The sequence below is a fragment of the Cebus imitator genome, unplaced genomic scaffold (genome assembly GCF_001604975.1).
Source record: "Cebus imitator isolate Cc_AM_T3 unplaced genomic scaffold, Cebus_imitator-1.0 Scaffold42, whole genome shotgun sequence".
Lineage (NCBI taxonomy): Eukaryota > Metazoa > Chordata > Mammalia > Primates > Cebidae > Cebus > Cebus imitator.
Genome location: NW_016107357.1, coordinates 12252518 through 12275320, shown reverse-complemented (window position 1 = coordinate 12275320; position 22803 = coordinate 12252518). Strand labels below are relative to the sequence as shown.

The following is a 22803-nucleotide window of genomic DNA, read 5'->3' as shown; positions in this document are numbered from 1 at the left end:
AAGTGAGGAATGATTAAAAAGATATAGGGCTTAGAATAAAGGTATAGTGTCGTGGAAAGAAAGGAGAAAGAGCAAGAGCCAAAGGCAATCACAGCTTTGAAACAGGTAGAATTTGCCCATAAGAAAGTCATTCGCAACCTCAGAAAGAGCCATTACAGTGGATGAGAAACCAGATTCCAGCACGCTGAATAGTAAATGAAGGGTGAGGAAGTGTGATGGTAAGCATGGACAACATGGCCAATTTTGAGCCAGGTACAGTGGGTCACACCTGTAATCAAAGCACTTGAGGCCAGGAGTTCAAGACCAGCCTGGGCAACATAGCGAGATCCTGTCTCTACAAAAAATTTTAAAAAACAACAAAAAAGCTGGGCATGGTGGCACATGTCTATGGTTCAAGCTGCTCAGGAGGCTGGGGAAGGAAGACTGCTTGAGCCCAGGAGTTCAAGGTTACAGTAAGCTATGATCACACCACTGTACTCCAGCCTGGATGACAGAGAGATCCTGTTTCTAAAGAATAAAATAAAACAAAAAAAAAAAACCATCAATTTCTTAAAAGAGGAGGAGAGAGGTAAAGGTGGGGGAAGAAAGAGATGGGCAATACTAGAGAAGGCACGGGGTGAAAGGATGCAGGTCTATCTAAGCTGAGAGAGAAGTAAACATGCTAAATGCTGATGGGGAAAGGGCTAACACAGAAGTAACTGAAGAAATACGAAGGGATAGTCAGGAGAGGCAAAGGACCTGAGGAAGGGGGAGAGGGTGGAATTCAGAACAAAGGAATAGAGTAGGGATTACACCCAAACAGGAGTTTTAACAGCAGAAAATAATGAGTACTGGATGCAGGTAAACTGGTAGATTTGGTCACAGGAAGTTGAGAGAGCACTCATGACGGTTTAAATTTTCTTTGTGGCTGGGCGAGGTGGCTCATGCCTGTAATCCCAGTGCTTTGAGAGGCAGAGGCGGGCAGATTACCTGAGGTCAGGAGTTTGAGACCAGCCTGGCCAACATGGTGAGACCCCATCTCTACTGAAAATACAAAAATAAGCCAGGTGCAGTGTCAAGTGCCTGTAATCCCAGCTACTTGGGAGGCTGAGGCAGGAGAATCGCTTGAATCTGGGAGGTGGAGGTTGCTGTGAACCAAGATCATGCCACTGCACTCCAGCCTGGGTGACAGAGGGGGACTCTGTCTCAAAAAAAAATAATAATTTTTTTCTTCACAGGAAGAGGAAGAAAATTTTTTTCTTCACCATCTGCTGCAAGTAAGAGGAGGAGGCAGGGCTGGAAGTTCAAGGAGAGTGGGGTTGCTAAAACTGTCATTTTGGAGAATGAAAAGCAGTTCACTAGGGAAACGGAATTACTGGGGAATGTGGAAGGCCCAGTTGTGCTGCCTAATCATGAATTTGTATGATTCCAATATATCTAGTTTATGTGATTTTTCTCAGCAGCACAGCCAAGTCAGGGAAACACTGGCCTGAATAAGATCTTTTAAATCAGTAACACTTAACCTGAGTGTGCATTAGAACAATCTGAAGAGCTTTAAAAAAAAAGCAGAAGAAAGAGAGAGAGATGCCTGGGTCCTATCCCAGACCAGTTAAATCAGAATCTCTGTAGATGGGACCATGGCCTCATTTTTTAAAATTCACAAATTCAACAAATATTGAATGTCTTCTACGTTCTAGGCACTGGGAATACAGCAGTGAAAAAGAGACAAGAATTCTTGCCTTCATGGAGTTTAGCTTCTAGTAGATAGTAATAGTAACTTTTTGCCAAAGTGCTCCAAGTGATTCTTTAAGGAAGAACTGCTGTTGTCAGCATCTAATTGATAAGGAAACTTGACTTCACTTATGAAATAGGCCCAGCCTGATAAAACTGATAGCTTCTCAAGGATATGTAAGGTGAATAAAAACAAAGGATTAAGCCCACAGGTTATATGTCCAAACTGAGAAAACAGAGAGCAGAAACAAAAATTTTTCCCAAGGCCACAAACCTGATTAAACTCCAGTTAAACGTGAAAAAAGCAAAGCTCTACAGGTCAGTCTTAGAGCATGAGAGGGAAATTTAAAGCCTGACAGCTGTCTTTCCTCTTCACTAATTAGAAACCAGAGCAGATTCCAAGAGGTGAGAGCGGAAGCTGCAGAACAGATATGGTATAACCTGAAATCTGGGGCAATATCCCTGAAGACAAAACTGAAGATATCTCTATTAAAAAGCAGAGGTAACAGGCAAGGTCAGGGAGAGGCCTTAAACATGAACGGAGTCAGTTCTGTGTTCGGGGAAGATGAGAGTGAGCCACAGTCTCCATGAGTAAAGAGGCAGCACTAAATATTAACATTCTTTGGTAACCAACATCAAGCAAGAATACTGCAATTCTGAATTTTGTAAAGAATTCTCCTTACAAAAACACACTAGTTGCATGCATGCTTGTTTTCCTTTAAGACATTTATAGAGGACCAAGAATTAAAAAAAAATTAAAAAGGAGAGAGTATATTCCTTAGAGGAGCTTCTTAGGAAAGAGGAATATTTTTCCTTCTGACCAGGAAGAAAATAGTACGGAGCACAGAAGACTGCTGTTAGCAAAAATGAGGCCAGTCAATCCACGCCAAACTACCAAAGCTATGAATGAGAGGATGTGGGCAGGACCAAGGCCCAGGTCAGCAATAGCTGCAACGCATCCATTTATCCACCTGTGGGGCTATGACCACATGAGCACCTGGGCGATATGACATGGAGGGCTAGCAATCAGGAAGATTTAATCCTGCCCACCAAATACCTTCATTTTGATGTCTTCAAATCACGCAGCTATAACAGAACTGAAGTTTCCCTTCCCAGCTGGTTCCCTCTTAGGTTCCCTATTTCAGTGAATTGCTTTATCATCCTTCATTCTTTCTTTTCCTTCCATTCCTACACCCAACTGGTCATAAAGTAGACCCCACCTCTCAAATCCCTTGAATCTGTCCATTTCTCTGTTTCTGCAACCACTCCCCAGTCTAGGCAACTATGACTTACAAAGGGATTATTGCGAGAGCATCACAAGCAGACTTCCTGTCCAGTTTTAGCAGAATGGTGTTTCTAAAACATCACCTGATCATGTCATACTGTATCTTGAAAGCTTTCAACATCTTTGTAATGTACTACTAGGATAAAATCCAATCCAGCGTGGTTTACAAAGTCCTTCACAACATGACCCTTCTTATCTTTCCAGGCTCATTTCTTATTATCACCCCTTCTTTATTCTTTGGTCTGGTCATACCAAACTAGTTTCAGTACAGTGAAAGTATTGCAAAAGTTCTACAGGTCATTCTAAGGAGAAGCCAGTGTTGAGACACCACTGTTGCTGGCATCTAATTGATGAGAAAATTTGAATGCACTTGATGGAACAGGCTCAACCTATCTCCTATCAGATAAAACTGATAGCTTCTCCAAGAGAAAAGTACAAGTCTTTTCTTGGCTTTGGTCCTTAAAGTGAGCCAGTGTCTCCCAAACTTTGCTATACTTTGGAATCACCTGGGCTTCCTTAAAAACACTGATATTCCCTCCCTTGACATTTTTATTTAATTGGCATGGGGGTGATACGGGGATTTTGAAAAGCTCCCTGGGTAATGCTAATGTGGAGGTTTGAAAACCACGGGGGTAAATTATTTGTTTGGCTTGAATATTCTTTCCCCACTTCGCCTGCAAAATCTCTAATTATCTTTTAGGTCTCATTACAAAAAACCACTTCCTTGACTCCCTACACCAAATTAGTTGCCCCTATAATTAATTAGCAGCCCTGCACACTGGGCTCCCACTAGCATGGCTCCTATCATATTTCACTGTATGCCTAGGTGACATGCTCTGCTCAACTGCTCACTGTTAAACCTCCACTTTAATGTGTAGCAAAAAGCTAACACACATGGGTATGATAAGTATTTGATAAATGTGATGAATACAGCTCAGCCTAAAAGCATATACTACAGATAGCAAAATAAGTTATAAAATCAAGAAGTTGCTGACGTGAACAAATCTGGCCATGGTTGAAGAGGGAATCACTTACCTGTTTAATGACATAATGAATCTCTTCAGAATTGAGAACACTACATTTAATATCAGTTGGTTTACATGGAGTAATTCCCTTATAGACAAGAGGTGTGTAGCATTTCATTGCAAATTTCAAGTCACTGACATGCCTCCTCTCTTCTAAAATATCTTCAAATTCATCCCACTTTTTGAGCTCCTTCTGTGGATGAGGCAAGAAAGTAATGAGCACATACTGTAAAATAATCAGGACAGATTAAAGAACACATTGCTAAGGTTTCATCTCTGACAAAATTTTACTCTATGACATGAACAGGGGCAGAGTGGTCTAATGTTAGACTTTCATATAGTAAGAAAAAGAGATTAAAGAAAATTAGGATTAATAAACTGAAACTGAGTTGTAATATTTTATTATATCTCTGATTGCTATAATTGCCAGTACCTCTTTGGGAAATTTAGGGAAGACAGCAAAGATGAGACAAGCCCTCAAGTAATCTGATCAACTTTACATGATTTCATCTGCCACACTGACAAACTTGTTTCATTTGCCTCTACTTAGCTTTAAAAATCACATTATAGTTGTGTACCTCATACTGGCCAAAAAACAAACAAACAAACAAACAGTGAGAGAAAGAAAGAAAAATCACATTAAAACATACATTTGAAACCCAAATCATGTAAAATAAAACCATATGGGTGCAAACAAAAAGAAAAATCATTCAAGAAACAGGCGCTCCCATAAAGGGTACTACTGAGCAGTATATTGCTGTGACAACTTTCTTTTCTTCTTTTTTTTTCTTTTGGAAATAAGAGCTTGTTCTCTTGCTAAGGCTGGAGTACAGTGACACCATTATAGCTCACTACAGCCTTAAACTCCTAAAGCAATCCTCCCTCCTGCCTCAGCCTCCCGAGTAGCTAGGATTACAAGTGCATACTACCAAGCCCAGCTAATTCTTAATTTTTCTGCAGAGATAGAGTCACGCTTGCAATTCCAGCACTCTGAGAGGCTGATGCAGGAGGACTGCTTGAAATCAGGCATTCAAGACCAGCCTGGGCAACACAGCCAAGATCCATCTCTACAAAATAAAATAATAGTAATAATAATAATAAAGAAGTACAGACTTGCTTGTTGTTCAGGTTGGTCTCAAACTCCTGGCTCAAGTAATCCTCCTCCCTTGGCCTCCCAAAGTGCTGGGATTACAGGTATGAGCTACTGTGCCTGGCCTGAGACAAGTTTTTTATTTCTTATTTAGCTCCTGCCATTCAGCTTCTATCCAACCAGCCCCTGAAGCTGCTCTTTACAAAGCTACCAATGACTTCTGAATTGTTAATTTTCTAGAGTACTTTTCTGATTACAAAAGTAGTAGTAATGATAATCATTGTAGCTAACACGTATAACTGCTTAGAGTCAGGACACTTCTAATGTGTGCTGACGCTAAAGTGTTAGGCACCATTCTGAATGCTTTAGAGGCTTCGGCATCACTCTTCTATGAAAACTCTCCCAGAGTTCCCCAGATGGAATCATTCATAGTTTCCCTGTCACTTCTTTGCCTACTATCTACATCTATTATGGTATGTATCCCACAACACGGTAATTGTTTGCATGTCTGTCTCCCTACTAAAACGCAATTATTTTGAAGAGAGTAAAGCTCATTTCCTCTGTGTTTCCAACATCTGGTTGTATTTAGAATATAGCAAAATTGGTCAATAACTGAACTCAATAACCGAAAGACTAAATGTTGAGGTAATAGAAGAAAATACAGAATGTTAACTGAGACCACAATTTGGCATAAGAATATAAATGGAAGCAAATAGCATTTATGAAGAGTTTATAAAAGGGTAGCAGGTAAAACATGCAAACACGAAAATTTGTAGGCCCATATGCAGAGAAGACTACATGAAGGAAAGGTCTTTTCACTGTTGGGAGTTCTCATGTAAAGTTGCAATCCTTGTAATATATGAAATACTCTTGCTTATAAGGCTGGGATATCTCAAATCCCACATTTCTCATTAATAAATATATAGTTATATCAGTTTGAGCTCTATAGACTGCAGCCAACTACCATTATATAAACTTAGGTCGTAAAAACAAGAACTTCCCATTTAGCGGTCCTGAGAATGGACGGAGAAAAGGATCAGAATCAGCTGAGGACATATATATGTATATAGTCATGCACTGCTTAACAACAGAGATACACTCTGGAAATGCACTGGTAGGCAATTCCATAGTTGTGCAAACATCATAGAGTGTATTAACATAAACTCAGATGGTATAGCCTACTACACACCTAGGCTATATGGTATAGTGGTTAGCCTATTGCTCCTAAGCTACAAACCTGTATAGCATGTTACTATACCAAATGCTGTAAGCAATTGTAACACAATGTAAGTATTTACACATATAAACCCAGAAAAAGATGCAGTAAAAAAATACAATATTATAATCTTATGAGACCACCATCATACATTGACTAAAATGTTATGCATCATATGACTCTGTGTGTGTGTGTGTGTGTGTGTGTGTGTGTGTGTAAATATATATATAGCTGACCCTTGAACAACACACGTTTGAGCTGCACAGGTCCACTTATATGAGGATTTTTAAATTTAATTTTTTTTAAAATAGAGACGAGGATCTCGCTGTATGCCCATGCTGGTCTCGAACTCCTGAGCTCAAATTATCTTCCCACCTCAGCCTTCCAAAGCACTAGATTACAGGTGTGAACCACCATGCCTGGCCTATACGAGGATTTTCCGCTTCTGCCACTCCAGAGAGAGCAAATCCAACCCCTCCTATTCCTCCTCCTCCTTCTCAGCCTATTCAATGTGAAATGATAAGGATGAAGTGAATTAATGATGATCCACTCCTACTTGATGAAGAGTAAATATATTTTTTCTTCCATATGATTTTCTTAGTAACATTTTCTTTTCCCTAACATACTTTATTAAGAATACAGTACATAGTACACATAACATATAAAATAAGCATTAATGGATTGCTTATGTTGTCAGCTAGCTCAACAGTAGGTTACTAATTAAATTTTTGGAGAGTCAAAAGTTATTTGTAGATTTTTGACTGTGCAAAGGGTTGGTGCCCCTAACTCCCATGCTGTTCAAAGGTCAACTGCACATAAACAGATATGTATGGGAGTGAGGGAGTCTTCAGGACAAGAACCCCTAATGGAAAGCAGCAGGTATGTATACTTTGAAAAAGCTTGCCAAATATGATTATCTACAATCCTTCCGTGGTTGTTGCTTGCAAGGTGGACTTACATCATGTCCACCTGTCTTAGCATATGACCCCCACCCCCTGCCTCACGACCATTCCTCTTTATCCAGCAGTCCAGCTATGCCAAGGCCTGCAGTTCCCTAAATGAACTATGTGTTCCCAGATCTCTGTTTAAATTGCTCCCTCTATAGAACAGCATTCATTCTCAAATATTTGAATGCCTATGTGCTTGACACCATGATACACGCTCAGGATATAGTGGTGATCGAGAGAGACAATCTCTTTTATGAATAACAAGGTGGATGATGGTACCAGTTATTGAGAGGGACATTTACAAATGCTCCTTCCACATTGTGTCACTTGGGAAATATTTAGCCAACAACCAGAGCTTGTGTTCACCTCTTCTGTGTCCCATATTCTGGTTCTCCCCTTTACCTAGATTAAATTGGTCATTCTTTCCTTTCAGTCTTTACTGAACTCTCAATAATTGGATTTTCAAGATGGTCTCTAAAACACTTCATTGAACTTGTATTTGTTGCCTCCCTTATGAGATCATGAACTTCTTATCTGGGTAGATAAGGTGTCTTATACATTTCTGTATTTCCAGTTTCTAGTAGGAACTCAAGTCATTATTTGCAGAATGAAAAAATAAATTACAGAATGAAGTCACTTTTTGAACCCTGTTGATGACGGCTCCACAGCATTCACAGGATAAGGCTCAAATCTCTCCATTCTGGCCCTTACCTGATGTCGAATCCAGTGGTTTTAACTCAGGCTGCACATTAAAGTAACCCAGGGGCACTTCAAAATAAATATTGATATCCAGGTTCCACCTCTAGAGATTTTTGATTAATTTGGCCTCTGAGTGGTACTTCGCTGTCAGAATTCTTTTTTAAAATACTCCAAGTGATTCCTAGGTGCAGCTAGGGTTGAGTGTTACTACCCATTAATTGGCTTTCCCTATACCATGGTTGAGAAGTTTTTAGTATCATTAAGTAAGTAAACTTACATGGTTACTCACTCAGGAATATAACACAAAGAAGAACCCAAGTAAGGCTCAGGGGAACTATTTCTCCCCCATCTTACTTAGTAGAGCAGGCTTCTCCCTAATGATAGTGAAATAGGCCTTTCTTGTACCTCTCTTTCAACTGCTCTGGAGGATCCATTCATTCAACAGACAGTCACTGAGAGCCCACAGTGTACCAGGCACTGTTTTATAGGCTGTGAATACAGTATCAAAAAGGCAGGCAGGGTCTATATTGAGAGCTTACGTGTCCTTATGAAAGACAGACAACAAATAAACAAGGTAAATCCATTTAGCGATACCATCAGTAATATGTTGGTCAGTGTTTAACCATTTAACACTTGATGTGGGAGAGCTATGAGTTACAGCATTTGTCAATTTTTGTGAGATAGACATTCCCACCAGGGCAGATTTAAAGTGAGCCATCTGACCCCAAAAAACACGAAGCTGGGGAGAAATGGGCAGTAGCATGCAGTTAAACATGATCTTCACCTTCCAGCAGGATAAACAAATAACCTCAAGAACGCAGATGATAGTACAATAATGAAGAAATGCTAGGTTTTCAGTATTTATTACTTTGTTAACATGACTTAATTATAAATTTATATAATTTAATCTTTAATTTTTAATAATGGCTGTGTTTTAAGAATGGGCTCACAAACTTCATGAAAATTTAACAATCAGCTCTTGTAAGCCAATAGAAGACTGCTGTAGCATACCACTGGAAAGAGAATATAAAGAAAATAAAGCCACGGGCAGGGCATGGTGGCTTACACCTTTAATCTCAGTGATTTGGGAGGCCAAGGCAAGACGATCAATTGCTTGAGATCAGAAGTTTGAGACCAGGTTGGCAACACAGTGAGGCCCTGACTCTAAACAAAATTAGAAAAAAAAAAAAAATCAGTCAGGTGTGGTGATATGCACTATAATTCTAGCTACTAGGAGGCTGAGGAGGAAGGATCACTTGAGCTCAGGAGTTCGCGGTCACAGTGAGCTATAATTGTGCCACTGCACGCCACCCTGGGTGACAGAGTGAGATCCTGGCTCTAAAAATAATTAATTAAAAAGCCAAAAGTAAAAAGAAAAAAAAATAAAATTGGGCAACAAATGAGGAAAATGAGGAAGAGTGATTTGAGAGCTGCTTTAGATTCAATGGTTGTGGAAGGCCTCTCTGAGGAAGTGATATTTAAGTTGGGGACCTCAAAAATACAAAGAACCAGCAATGAAAACTTCTGGGGAAATGTAGCATGCCACACAGAAGGGACTATGAGCATTCTGAGGAAAGAGCATGCTTGCTGTCTGAGAAACAGAAGGCCAGAGTGGCTAAAGCCCAGTGAACAGGATTCGTTAAGTCAGAGCAACAGCGGTTAAGAGATCATGCACAGTTCTGTCAGACACTGTAAGGCATCTGGATCTTTCACTGGGACTTTAACAGGAAGTCAGCATCTGGGTTATAGCACACTAGTGGTTAATCCATCCTCAGTCTTCTTTTCATTCTAGGGTCTCACTGAAAGCTTTCAGGTTCACCGATGGCTTCAGATACAACCTACTTGCTGACTGCAAATCTATATATTTAGGCCAGACCCCCTCTCTTGCTCTGGCACCATATTTCTAACTCCACTTGGATCTCTCCCAAACACCATGGGATGTATCTGGCCCGGAACATGATAATCCTTAAGTTAAAAATCATTACATTTATCTCTTACATCACAAACTGAGTACACCCCAAACTGAATTCTATTCTATTACCCTGACTAAACCTGCTCCTCCATATTTCCTATCAGTGAAAGGCGTCAACATCCGCCCAGTTGCCAAATCATAGAAACCCAACAGTACACTTCATATAGGCTCTTTCCTTAGCCACCACATACAAATGGTTCCAAAGGCAGATGATTTACTGTCCTAAATATCACACAAATTCATCAATTTCCCTTCTTCCCCAGCTCACTATTACTGCCTTACTTCAGGCTTCATTACTTCTCTGGATGACTGCAATAGTATTCTAACTGATCTCCACTTCTATGCATCAGATTCATTCCCCAACCTGATTCTCTTCCTACAGTCTCTCCTTAAGCAAAACAAGTTGCCTATACAGATAATCACTTCAGAAACCTAATAGTCTTCTCAGACTTTCAAAAATACAAATGTAATTTGGGAGGCCAAGGCAGGTGGATCACTTGAGACCAGGAGTTCGAGGCTAGCCTGGCCAATATAGTGAAACTCTGTCACTACTAAAAATACAAAAATTAGCTGGGTGTGGTGGGGGCATGTGCCTAAAATCCCAGCTACTTGGGAGGCTGAGGTAGGAGAATTGCTTGAACCCAGGAGACGGACGTTGCAGTGAACCAAGATCGAGCCACTGCTCCCCAGCCTGGCAACACGGCAAGGCTGTCTCGAAAGAAAGAAAAGAAAGAAAGATCAGCTCAGATGTCACCATTTCTTAGAAACCTTCTCCAAGTAGAAAGAAAGAAAGAAAAAAAAAAGAAGAAGAAAGGAAGAAAGATCAGCTCAGATGTCACCTTTTCTTAGAAACCTTCTCCAAGTTCCCAAGCTGGCCAGGTGACTCCTCTTGTCACTCTTACAATACACTGTGCATGCTTCAATCATTGCCCTTACCCTACTTAACCTTAATTATTTGTTTACTTTTATGACTTCTTGTGCCCTTAAAGGCAAAGCCTGGATCTGTAACTTCTGTATCTTAGAAACTGAGAATAATAAGATACTGTATATACTCCTAATGTTTGTTGTAATCAGCTGTATCTTAAATATTTCCAAAGTGCTACTTTTAATCAGAGTATTACACAATACCAGTGTATCTGGGGAAATAAAAACAGCTTGAAGTACTAAGAAAAAGTAAGGTTACCATGGAAGTAAAGGCTATGCAGTCACAAAACAGTAGTGAGAACTACCTACTGGTAAAGAGACAGTTGCTGTCCAGCATGAGAACTACAGCATGCTCACATCCAACTGCCATAGTTTTTCACATGAAAAAGTAGACTCAAGTCTTATTAAAGAATCACTGGCAAAGCAGGAAGTAAAACAAAACAAAACAAAAAACCCCAACTCCTTCCTTTAATGTACAACAGGAAAATTCCAGCCAATTCACAACCCAATTGAGAGCTGAAAAAGCTACACATTAAAAGGTGGATCTGCACAGCAACGCTCTTCCCTTCAACCCTGCTCTGGGGTAGCAGAGTCAGAAAACAAAGTTGAAGTGCGTCCACCACAGAACTGTGGGGCGATAAGATCAATGAAGAGAGCGATTTGAATGATAAGCTTTAGAGAACTAGGCAGTTAGCAATCAGGTACTGAAAGTTCTTGATACAGAGGGAACAGAAGTTTCTCCATGTTCCAAAGAATATTGATGTCCCAATTTGAAAGTAGCCATATTCTCTTTAGAAACTGGGGTGTTTATCTTGCTCTTTTGTGTCATCCCTGTTTTGACCTTTCTGTACAAATGAACACTATATTTAAGCCAAAAGCGGACACTAAGCACCAGGACATGCTAATATGATTTTTTTTTTTTTTTTTTTTTTTTTTTTCTATAGGTTTTTTTTTTTTTTTTTTTTTTTTTTTGAGACGGAATCTCGCTCTGTTGCCCAGGCTGGAGTTGTGTGATCTCGGCTCACTGCAACCTCCGCCTCTCGGGTTCAAGCAATTCTCCTGCCTCGGCCTCCCAGGTAGCTGGGATTACAGGCGCCAGACACCACGACCGGCTAATTTATATATTTTTAGCAGAGACGAGATTTCACCATGTTGGCCAGGATGGTCTCGAACTCCTGACCTCAGGTGATCCGTCCGCCTCAGCCTCCGAAAGTGCTGGAATTACAGGCGTGAGCCATCAAGCCTGGCCCCTAATAGGCTTTAAAGTGCATTCTTTTATTTCCTCCGAAAGTAGCTAAAAACTAGTTTAGTGGTTAAAAACACAAGAAACAAACAAAAACCAAATCAGTTGCCCCAGGAATGTGCAATCGTGAAGGCTATAAAGCTTCCATCACATAATTTCTTCATGAAAACAGTGGGTGACCAACATCTGTCGGCAAAAAAGAACCGTTAAAACAGGGGGTTGGGGAGAAAAAGGCAAGCAGGAGAGAAGCTGGGTGGCGCTTGCTGTCCTCCAAAATGATTTGTGGAAAAGGTACAATAAAAATGCCTAGAAGTTCTAAATCTTCCTACATTAAAGCGTTTAAAACTCTATCCCCACATACAAGACAAGTGCTTTACTCCCAGGAATGTAACATCAGCAAAGGGCGGAGTGCAGAGCCACAGACTATCTCAGGGCGGGTCAGACCCGCAGGTTTCTCAGGTTTGCCCAAGAGGTAGCTCGATATGCTCTCGCTAGAGATGGAGAGACTCCAATTCTCATCCATCATTCCTGTGTCCAGGAGCTTTCTGAAGGCCCAGGGCCTGATAGAAGGATAAGGAACAAGTGGAAAGGAACCAAAGGAACCATAATCGGTAGAAACTTCTAAAAGCATGCACACACGGAGACCACAGCGATACATCGTTGTCTTGGAAACCAACCCAACCAACTAACCCCTGCTCGGGAGCCCAGGGACCAGCTCTTTTGGGCAAGGGTCGTGGGCCGGAAGAAGGAAGAACTGGGAGAAAGGAGTCCTATCTCGCGCGGCTCCGCTCTGGGCCTCTTTTCCCTGGGTGCCTACCGAGTAGAGGAGCACGACAGCGCTGGGACTGGTGGGGCCAACGGAGAAATAAGAGTTAGATGAACTGGAAGACTCCATGGTGCAGCTGCTGTCCCGGGCGGGGTCTGGGATTCTTTGCTAAGCGGTTGTAGTGGTGCTGCTGCTGCTGCTGGGGGCGGTTCTTTCTCGCAGGACAGCCCTACTTTGCCTGGGGCGGCGGCACCCTCTGCGGCCGCACCACAGGACCCCGGGCGCCGCCATCTTAACCAGGACGGAAGCCGCGCAGGGCCCTGTAGCGCATGCGCGCAGACACGGAACCCGGAAGTGGGGGCACTGCGCGACGGAATGAGGATTGATTCTTCGGCGGACCCCACAATGTCGCAGGAGCAAGGGCCGGGGTCTGCCACGCCTTCTAGTTCTCCGACACTTCTGGACGCTCTGCTCCAGAACCTCTACGACTTTGGTGAGTGCGGGGGTCCCAGGCGCCCACGTGGAGAGCAGATTTGAGGAACGAGGGTGTCCTGTGCAGCCGGTCCTGGGCTGGCCTCTGCATTGAGGCTGAAGGTTCTTGCATGTCAAGCACCCTTCACTTCGTCCTACCTGGTTCCAGTAGCGGATGCAGAACACATTTCTCTATCACACGTTATTCATCAAACTTTCCAACTCGTTCCCAAGTGTGGGGACTATCGTACTTGCTTGTAGGAAGCACCAAGGCTTTCAGGTTTAACGGGAGCAGTGCACACAGGACCTTGGACTCTCGAAGTAGCCCACATTTCCACGTTTATCCTGAGCTCTGGGAAATCCCCTTTCCCCATGCCACCGCCAGAGACCTACCAGACCCTCGTTCGATGGTGTCATTTCGCTCTGGGGCCTCGGTCCTGTTGGGTAATTCATCAGTTTCATTCTTGTGTGTCCCTTGACAGGGGCTTCATAGTCATTGACCAGTTGTCTTTTTCACAACTTTTTCTTTCTTCCTTTTTTCAAACAAGTGTGCTGACCTTTTACTCTCCTTTCTTTATCTTGATGCGGGAAAAGGAAAGTAAAAGAGCCCATTAAAGTCTCATGGCCTGTCAGTGGGAAGACTGTGCCACATACCTTGAAGAACTTGCCCGGGGGAAGGTGACACCCTTTGCACATGCACCAAATAAAATCATTAGATTTCAGGACAAAACACATTTCTTAAAAGTTGTGGCGTGATATTTTAAAAGCTATTTTTTATTTTGGAACTGCTGAAAATTCTAAGCTCACCTAAACAGTAGGAATCATCCTTAAAAGTATTGAGAACTTGCCATATACCACATGCTTTTCATGTATTTGCTCATTTAATTTTCAGATTCATGACACTGTCATGAATCCCATGATTGCAAATGTAGAAACAAGTACTAGAGGTTAATGAAACCTGATGCAGGTTGTGTAACTGGTAATTTTTGCAGAGCCTGGGTTCCGGTTCTAGCCCCAGACCCCACTCTTTAACTAGCATTTCTGTGCCCCTGGACATATTGGAGGACAGAGAAGACTTAGTCTCTGACCTTGAGAAGTTTAAAATCTGGAGGAGAAGACTGTTCCGCAAAATACTATAGTTTATGTCAATACAGGCTGAAAGTCATGGTAGGAGCTCTGAAGGCATTGAATGTGTCTATTCATATTTATATTCTTAATGCCAAAGGTTAGTTGGCTTTTCAATGTTTATTGTGTAAAAGATGAAGCAAATAGTTGCAAGCATAAATCAACAGCTGGTAATGTAGAGAGCTCTGTGGTATTTGTAATGCATGTGAATAAGGAAGTGTAGGATTCTGGTTAGAACTTTCAGGTGACTGGTCAGAGTTTGAACAGGTGAAATATAGAGTAGATAAGAGGATTTAGTAGAAAACGAAGACATTCGAATTGAGCCAGTTGTCTTAGGTTCATCTTAATTCTTAACTGTGAAAGAAAATAGGAAGGCTATTCCATGTTCCTGTAACCCAGAAAGCGTTAAAAAGAAACAGTGGCTGATATTTTTAGCGCAAAGCCTATTGGGATTACCAGCCCTGGAGACTATTGCTGTGATGACACTTTGAGTGAGGACCAAGGTGGGGACTAAAAGTGATTGTGTTAACATGGGTCAAAGACGTAAATACAGTTACCTAGAAAAAGATGACTGCATTTTGGATTCTACACATTTTGCAAATACGCTCTACTTGAAGGGAAAAAAAATAGTTTATTTCTTTTTGTGTGCTTCTGGGTGCATATAGCCACGGAACATGTACAAGTACATTCATATGATATTGATGGTAGCTAAAACTGAAAACCTTTATTTTCCTTCTTGTGTTTGAACAAACAGGAGAGACAGAAGGTGAAACAGAACAGAAGAAGATCTTAAAGAAAAGGGAAAACAAGAAGAGAGATGTGGAGGGTGCAACGGCCGTAGCAGCAGAGCCATCTCCTGTACCTGGTTCTCTCATAAGAGGCCAGAGGAAGAGTGCTTTAAGCTTCTTCAAGGAAATCAGAGAAGAGCTGCATTGTGCTCCTGCTGGCACCCCCACAGGTCCCTCTTCAGGACCAGAGATCCTTGCTCCTGCAGTTCCTCCCTCTTCCCTAGAGAACCATAGGGAACAAGTAGAAGTGGTAGAATTTCACAGCAGAAATAAAAAAAGAAAACTGAAGCCAGATCATAACAAGAGCACACAGGTAATGAGTTGGTTAGCTTAAATGTATGTGGTGAAACCCCTGGTGTTGTAGTATTAGGTGAATAGCTTTTTAGACTGTGGCAGGAATGCCTAACTATCCTCAGGCCCGCGGATTTGCCAGAAGGATTCACAGGACCCAGGACTCCACATATAGCTCTTATCAGTCATGTAGGCCTACAGGCTGACCTTGAATAACTAAGTTCTAAACCTCCAGAATAAAGCAGGTATTCACCATCAATCACATTGCTAGTGTAAACTACCTGGGCAAACTTATTACAGCAGTGGCTTAAGACCTCAGGGATGCAAAAACACTCTGATCAGGCAGAATACTCTAATTGCTTAATTCTCAGGAGCCAGCCAGTTGCCAGTCATGAAAATAGGACTTTCTTGGGAATGTGCAGGGTTTGATAAACACAGGCTTGCTGAGTTAACCCTTTGAGCAACTCTTTCTGGCATTCCTGCTGTGTGCTAGCCACAGTTGTAGGCACTGGGATATAGCAGTGAACAAAATATGTAGAAATTCTTGCTCTCAAGGAAAAACAAGGCTGGGGGAAAAGCAATTCGAATTTCCTGAGCAGTAATCTTTTTCAGACTGAACTTGTAAATCTGACGCAAAAAATTCAGTCTTCATGGGAGATGTGATTACTCCTCCAAATATTTTTAATATATTTATTCATGAGAATATCATAATGGCTTTGACAAATTCATTGCTCAAATCCAGATATTCCATTTCTATAACATCCCCATGTCCTACAAACCTTTGTCTATCAGCAAAGAAGTGAGGATTGTATGTATTAGTGTCTAAGGCCACTCTAACAACTTACCACAAACTTGGTGACTTAAACCAGTAGAAATGTATTCTCTTACAGTTCTGTGCGCCAGGTGTTGGCAGAGCCATGCTCCCTGTGAGGGCTCTAGGGGAGAATTCTTTGCCTCTGACCAGAAGGTGGCTCTAAGAGTTTCCTTGGCTTGTGCTTGCATAACTCTAATCTCTGCCTCTGTCTTGATGTGGCTTTCATCCCTGTGTGCCCGAGTCTCGTGTTTCTCTCTGCCTTTCTCTTGGCTTTAAGGCCCACCCTGAATCTGGGATGATCTCCTCTTGAGATGTTTAATTATACTGTAAAGATCCTTTCCTAAGTAAGATCATATTCACAGGTTCTGAAGAGGAGTGGGTCATGGCCATAAGTTGAGGCCACAATTCCACCCACTACAAAGATAGTTTGGCTTGCACTGTTCTTTATGTATGTATAAATGCATGTTAGTGTCTGTCTTTATGGTTTTAAAAGCCATCTGATAATTTTTTTCTAAAATTCAGGGAGAACTTCATGTCAAGCTCACTGGCATCTCTTCCTCAAAGATCGTTAGTGCATTCTGCAGGCTGAGTGTGGTGGGTCACACCTGTAATCCCAGCACTTTGGGAGGCCGAGGCCAGAGGATTGCTTGAGCTCGGGAAGTCGAGGCTGCAGTTGGCTGTGATTGTGTCACTGCACTCCAGCCTGGATGACAGAACAAGATCCTGTCTCTAAAAAAAAAAAAAAAAAAAAAAAAAAAAAAAAAAAAAAAAAAAAAAAAAAAAAAAAAAAAAAAAGATTATTAGTGAATCTGTAACCATATCTACCTTTATTTTAGGATTCTAGATAAGCTTCTTAAACTCTTATGTTCCAAATACTGAGGCTCTGGGAACTGTTGCAGAAGGGCCGAGAAGTGGATGCCCTTGGTGTTTGGGGCAACAGAGCCCCCAAGCTGGCCATCTCCTAGTACCCCAGTGTACCCTACAAACACTGGTATTTTCTGTATGTATCATGATGTGAAAAAGGTTGGAAAGCACTGCGTTGCAATGTAATTCAGCATTTGAAGACTTAAACTAACATAAAGCATTTAGGCACTCTTTTTTGTTTCTTCAAATATCTCGGACTTCCGTTTCCTCTTACATTCCCTCATGTTCTTCTTTCTGGAATGGAAAGTTTCTTTTTAATAGAAAGGACAGAAGAGTTGGCATTGAATGAGTCTGCATTTCTCTGTTGCTTAGTAATAGAACATCTGTGGCAGGCTCTCAGATTGTCCTTTGCTTCCAGTTCCAAGCGAGCCCTTATGCATTCTAGTTGGGTTTTCTTAGGAGCCTCAGCTCACTCTACATTTTGAACTACCTGACCCTAATGCAATTATTTATTTGTCATTGGTGCTCTGCTCTTTCCTCTTGTTTTTATTTTTTATTTTTTTTTTTAATGTACCCTTTGAAAATGTGAGTGCCTACCTTCTGTCTCCTGATTAAGGAGACAGAAGGTAGACACATTAAAAACACATACACCCATAAAACGACCTTGGAGTATTGACATTGCAGCGTGGAAATAAATACATGTGAATATAATGCTAGTTCTTACGGCATATCCTGGGTACGCCAATTAAAAGAGTAGTCAGCCAGCTGGTGCTAATTGGAATACACCATCTCTGCTGAGTTTATGTAACATGGGAAATTATAGTTGTGCCCTCGTTCCCTAAAAACTTCTGAGCCATTGTAGGACAGTTAAACAGACATGGGTGGCAAAAATGTATGATGGGTAATGATAACCTTCATGACCAGTTATGGCATCAGCTGGTCATCTTTAGAGAATGCTTGAGAAACGAAGGAGGGGATGGTGAGTTGGACAGCAATCCAGCTGGCCCTTCCTAGCCCCAGGATGTGACCTTATTTTTCCAGAACTTGTGCTATAAATTCTATGATTAAGCTGCATTGTGCATTGAAGCAGGTTTTCATGGGTGTATCTGGGAACCTGGCCACCATTTATATATATATTTTTTACATTTAGAGACAGGGTCTCGCTCTGTCACTCATGCTGGAGTGCAGCAGCGTGATCATAGCTCACTGTAGCCTCCAATTCCTGGGCTCAAGCCATCCTCCTGCCTCAGCCTCCCAAGTAGCTAAGACTACAGGGCACACCACTATGCCTGGCTCATTTTAAAATTTTTTGTAGAGATGGGGTCTTGTTTTGTTGCCCAGGCTGGTCTTGAACTACTGGCCTCAAGAAGTCCTTTTGTCTCAGCCTCTTAAAGCACAGGGATTACAGGTGTGAGAGCCACTGTGCCCAGCCATCATGTCTCATTTTTAATGTAGTAACTATACAAGTAATTTGACTGGAAATACTAAGAGATTACATATTCATTCATTTGTTTATTCCACCAATCACTGGGTGCCTGCTATCTGCAGACCTTGCAGATAGAGCAGTGAAGAAGATAATAGTCCTTTGCCCTTCTGGAGTATACTATACAATCTACTTTGTAGTCGAGCAATATAATATAATTAAAAGGAATTATAAACAAATAGGGTCCTGGGGTAACATGCAGAACCTGGTCTAGATATAATGGTCAGGGAGGTCTCTCAGGAGGTACCATTTAGGCTAATGCTGTATTAAACGGTGCTGGTGAATGGGGCAGAGAAGAGTGAGCCAAGGAGAGAGAAAACAGTCTTGCTAACACCCTGGGGGGTGAAGAGTGCTGGCATGTTCAGGGAGCTGGAAGAAGTCTAGCAGGAGTAGAACAGAGGGGAGAATGCCAGGTCTCATAGGCAGTGGTGGGCCTTGGGACTTCAGTCTTTACGTGAGAAGCCACCAAAAAATTCCATGCAAGGGCATGAGGTGATCTGATTTAAATTTTAAAAGGATCACTATAGCTCCTATATGGTGAATGGATTATAAGGGAGCAATAGGAAGAGGCATGGGGAGTGATCTCAAAAATGAATGGGCGAACCTACTCTGTCATAGGTGCAAGACTGCCTGTAAGAAAGAAAACACTTATGTTTTTAAGCAATGAAAGTGTCAGATTAGGCCAGGTGCGGTGGCTCACACCTGTAATCCCAGCACTTTGGGAGGCTGAGGAGGGCGAATCACAGGGACTGAGGTACACGGAGGCTGCCCCTGAGCATATAGCAAATTGCTAATATTTACTGGGGGTGTACTAAGAGTATTTATTTATATTCATTAACTCATTTATGGTCTTAGTCCTCACAATTTCTGCGACCTGTCTTCAATTCACAGAGGAGCTTGAGGTCTACAAGAGGTTGTGTTACTTGCCTATAGTTAAACATTAACCCCACAGCCCCATATCTGCAATTCCAAACACCCAGAGCTCTGGAAACTACGATTTGATTGATCTTTTCTTCTTTTAAGATTGGTGCACATTTATTTGGCAGAAAAACCTGATGAAGCTTTTAAAAATCATTTTTGTTCATCTCATTTGGTGTGAATATTCTTAGATATTGCCACAGAAATATTAATTATGGGTTATTGCCTTGGACCTTACTGTAAGTGGTCTGTAATACTCAGTATATTCAGTTTTGCCTTTTTAAAATATAAAGACTTCTGAATTTTAAAGCTGGAACCTGACCCTAAGGATGCCAGATAAAGGATTATGGAGCTGAAGTAAGTGCCAAAGGTCAGGTTCAGTCCGCGGGCTTTCTGGCTTCAACACTGTGTACTTAAACTGCTATACTAGAGAGAGCATAGGTGAGGTGAGGCTCATCTCTTTGTCCCTTGAGTGACACAAGTACACTGACTCTGAGCCATCGCCAGACATGGAGACATTTCTCCAAAGTTATTGTCAGATAGCTTTGATCATTCCACAGATTCTTGCAGCTCCCATGTTTTGGTCTCAATGCCCCGCAATATGCTTGTAGTCCACTGCACGGTGCTCCACCCTGAAATCCTCCGTGCTCCATTGCTGCTCCTTACCTTTATACCACACTCCTTGTTCCTGAGTAGATCAGTGTTGGATGAGTGTTAGGAAGAAAGTAATCTAGTTGAAGTAATTTAGACTCATCAAGGTGTCAACAAACTTCTTAATATTTATACAGCTGTCTGCATTTTTTAAAGAGCATTTGCTTATGCAGGTAGTCTTTCTTTCATTGGAGACAGGTTGGTTAGGCACTTCAACTAATAGATTTAAAAAAAGAAAATCTAAGCCATGTTAAGAGAAAATACCTACATCACCCCATAGACAGGTTTGCTGAGTCTGGTGGACTGCCTGCCTTCATCTCAGGTTTCTTCCAAAATGTTGTTTCTTTTTCTAGCTTTTCTTCCTTCGTCCCTGCCCAGCATGTAAAGTTCTCAAAATCTCCATACATACCCCTCTCCCTTGTGTGGGATAGTAAGGCTAGAGTTGGGATAGGTTAGGCTGTGATTTGATAACCAATAATCCCTACATCCCAGTGGCTTAAAAGGCAAAAGTTCATTTTTCTTATGTTACGTGGCCATTGGGATTCGCAAACCTAGGTCTCCTGCCCCACACCATCTTCATCTAAGGACCCAGGATGACGGGGTGCCATCATCTGGAGGGTTGTTAGTTGCTTTAGTGAAGAAGAGGGGAGTTAATGAAGGGATCCTAAGGGTTCCATATGGAAGTAGGCACACACCCCTCTGCTTGTGTTTCTTTGGCCAGGGAAAGCCACCTAGTCCTTCCTAGCATCAAGTAGATTGGGAAGCATGAGTCTTCTTTGTGCCTGGAAGTAGAGGAGGACCCAGTATTGCCTATAGGCAGTAATGCCTCCTACTGCAGAGAATAGCGGGGGAAAGAAAACCGAGGAGACCACCGATGGTTTCTAAATCAGGTCATGTATTATGAATAATGTACTGAAGTGATTTTCAAGCTATGAATAAAAATAAAAATTAGACGGTGGTGGTTCATGCTAATAGATACTCAGCATCTGTGAAATAATGAGCCAAGAATTTTTTTTTCCAAAAAGTTTGTGTTTGATACATACACAGATCTAGACCTCAGACCCTTTCTCAGAAAGACATCAATAGCCACAAAACTAAGATGTTTCTGGTGAACTGTTTAACAGTGGGATGAGGACACTGAGCTATTTGTGTCTGGGCCAGAGCTACCACCAAGGGGCTCTCCCGTCCCCTTGGTCTAGTCGGCTCCTCAGCCCTGGTGTCCCTACAGCCAAGGTACAGGGGGGGTTAGGTATTCTGTGTGGCTGCTGATGGAGATAGCAGGGACTAGGAGAGCCCTGACATTGCTACTCTCTTTTGTATGCCAGTTTCTTTCCAGGGCCCAGGGCTTTCACCCATCTGGGATCGTTTCAAGGTTTCTTTCTCTTTTACAATTTTTTAATTTTGGTAAAATATACATGAATGTAAAATTGACCATTTTAGCCATTTTTAAGTGTGCAGTTCAGTAGTGTTGAGCACATTCACAGTGCTGTGCCGCCCTCACCACCATCCATCTTATAACTGGTCTCAGCTTGCTGAAACAATGCTGATGCACTGTACCCATTCAGCACCAGCTCCCTATTCCCTTTCCCCCAGCCCCTGGCAGCTAGCCATTCTAACTTCTGTCTCTGTGACTTTGACTCCTCTGGGTATTTCATAAAAGAGAATCATGCACATACCCTTCTGTGACTGGCTTATTTCACTTAGCGTCATGTCTTCGAGGTTCATCCATGTCGTAGCATGGGTTGGAAGTTCCTTCTGTTTTCAGGCTGTGGAATATTCCATCGTATGTGTATGTCACGTTCAAAAATATCTGTTCATCTGTTGGTGAACATTTGAGTTGCTTCTGTGTTTATTATGAATAATGCTGCTGTGAATATAGGTGTACAAATACCTCTTCAAGACCCTCCCTTCAGTTCTTTTGGGTGTATGCCCAGAAGAGGAATTGTGAGATCCTGTGATAATTCTATTTTTAAGTTTTTGGGGAACTGTCATAATTGTTTTCCCCAATGGCTATACCATGTGGTAAAACATTCCCACCAAAAGAGGACATGGGTTCCAGTTTTTCTACATCCTTGCCAACACGTACTTTCTGGTTTTTTTCATAGTAGCCAGTCTACTGGGTCTGAGAGGGTCACTTTCAGGTTCCTTAAAACATGTCTACTCTTTTGGTGATAGATACTATAATGATACAGTAACAGATGATCTTAATAAGAATTTTTTCTCTCAGCAGACTAAAACTAGTGTTTTGGAGAGAGATGTGGATATACAAGAATTTAACCTAGAAAAGGTATGTATTTTGACATTGTTAAATAATTTTTTATTAACTTTATTTACAGTATTTGTTTATAAACATGTTTATATTAAATTTATTGTAAGTTTATAATATGTGAACTATATGCAAGCTTAACTATTTATATTACCTTTTCTTGGGCTCCTAGTACATATGTAGTATAAATGTTAGATATGACAAAAAAATGGTTTTATGATATCTAAAAATGAATATTTTACATGTCTAAAGGTT

The 22803-nt window shown here is 41.5% G+C and overlaps 2 protein-coding genes across 4 annotated transcripts in view; one reads left to right on the top strand and one right to left on the bottom strand.

Annotated features, from left to right (window-relative positions):
• Positions 1–13184, bottom strand: part of GNPAT (glyceronephosphate O-acyltransferase) — a 33661-nt gene extending 20477 nt beyond the window's left edge. The window contains exons 1-2 of one of the 2 annotated variants that reach the window (XM_017526525.2): positions 12929–13184; positions 4031–4213 (exon numbers count right to left, since the gene is read on the bottom strand). In XM_017526525.2, the coding sequence (XP_017382014.1) occupies positions 4031–4213; positions 12929–13006 (261 nt within the window). In that variant the 5' untranslated portion in view covers positions 13007–13184. Of the gene's footprint in view, positions 1–4030; positions 4214–12928 lie in introns of those variants that run through there. The other variant, XM_017526526.2, reaches the window with a different exon arrangement.
• A 2-nt stretch (positions 13185–13186) lies between these two features.
• The window catches only part of CUNH1orf131 (chromosome unknown C1orf131 homolog), a 14078-nt gene continuing 4461 nt past the window's right edge, over positions 13187–22803 (top strand). Inside the window, exons 1-3 of one of the 2 annotated variants that reach the window (XM_017526528.2) lie at positions 13187–13370; positions 15228–15574; positions 22513–22569. In XM_017526528.2, the coding sequence (XP_017382017.1) occupies positions 13253–13370; positions 15228–15574; positions 22513–22569 (522 nt within the window). In that variant the 5' untranslated portion in view covers positions 13187–13252. Of the gene's footprint in view, positions 13371–15227; positions 15575–22509; positions 22570–22803 lie in introns of both variants that reach the window. The other variant, XM_017526527.2, reaches the window with a different exon arrangement.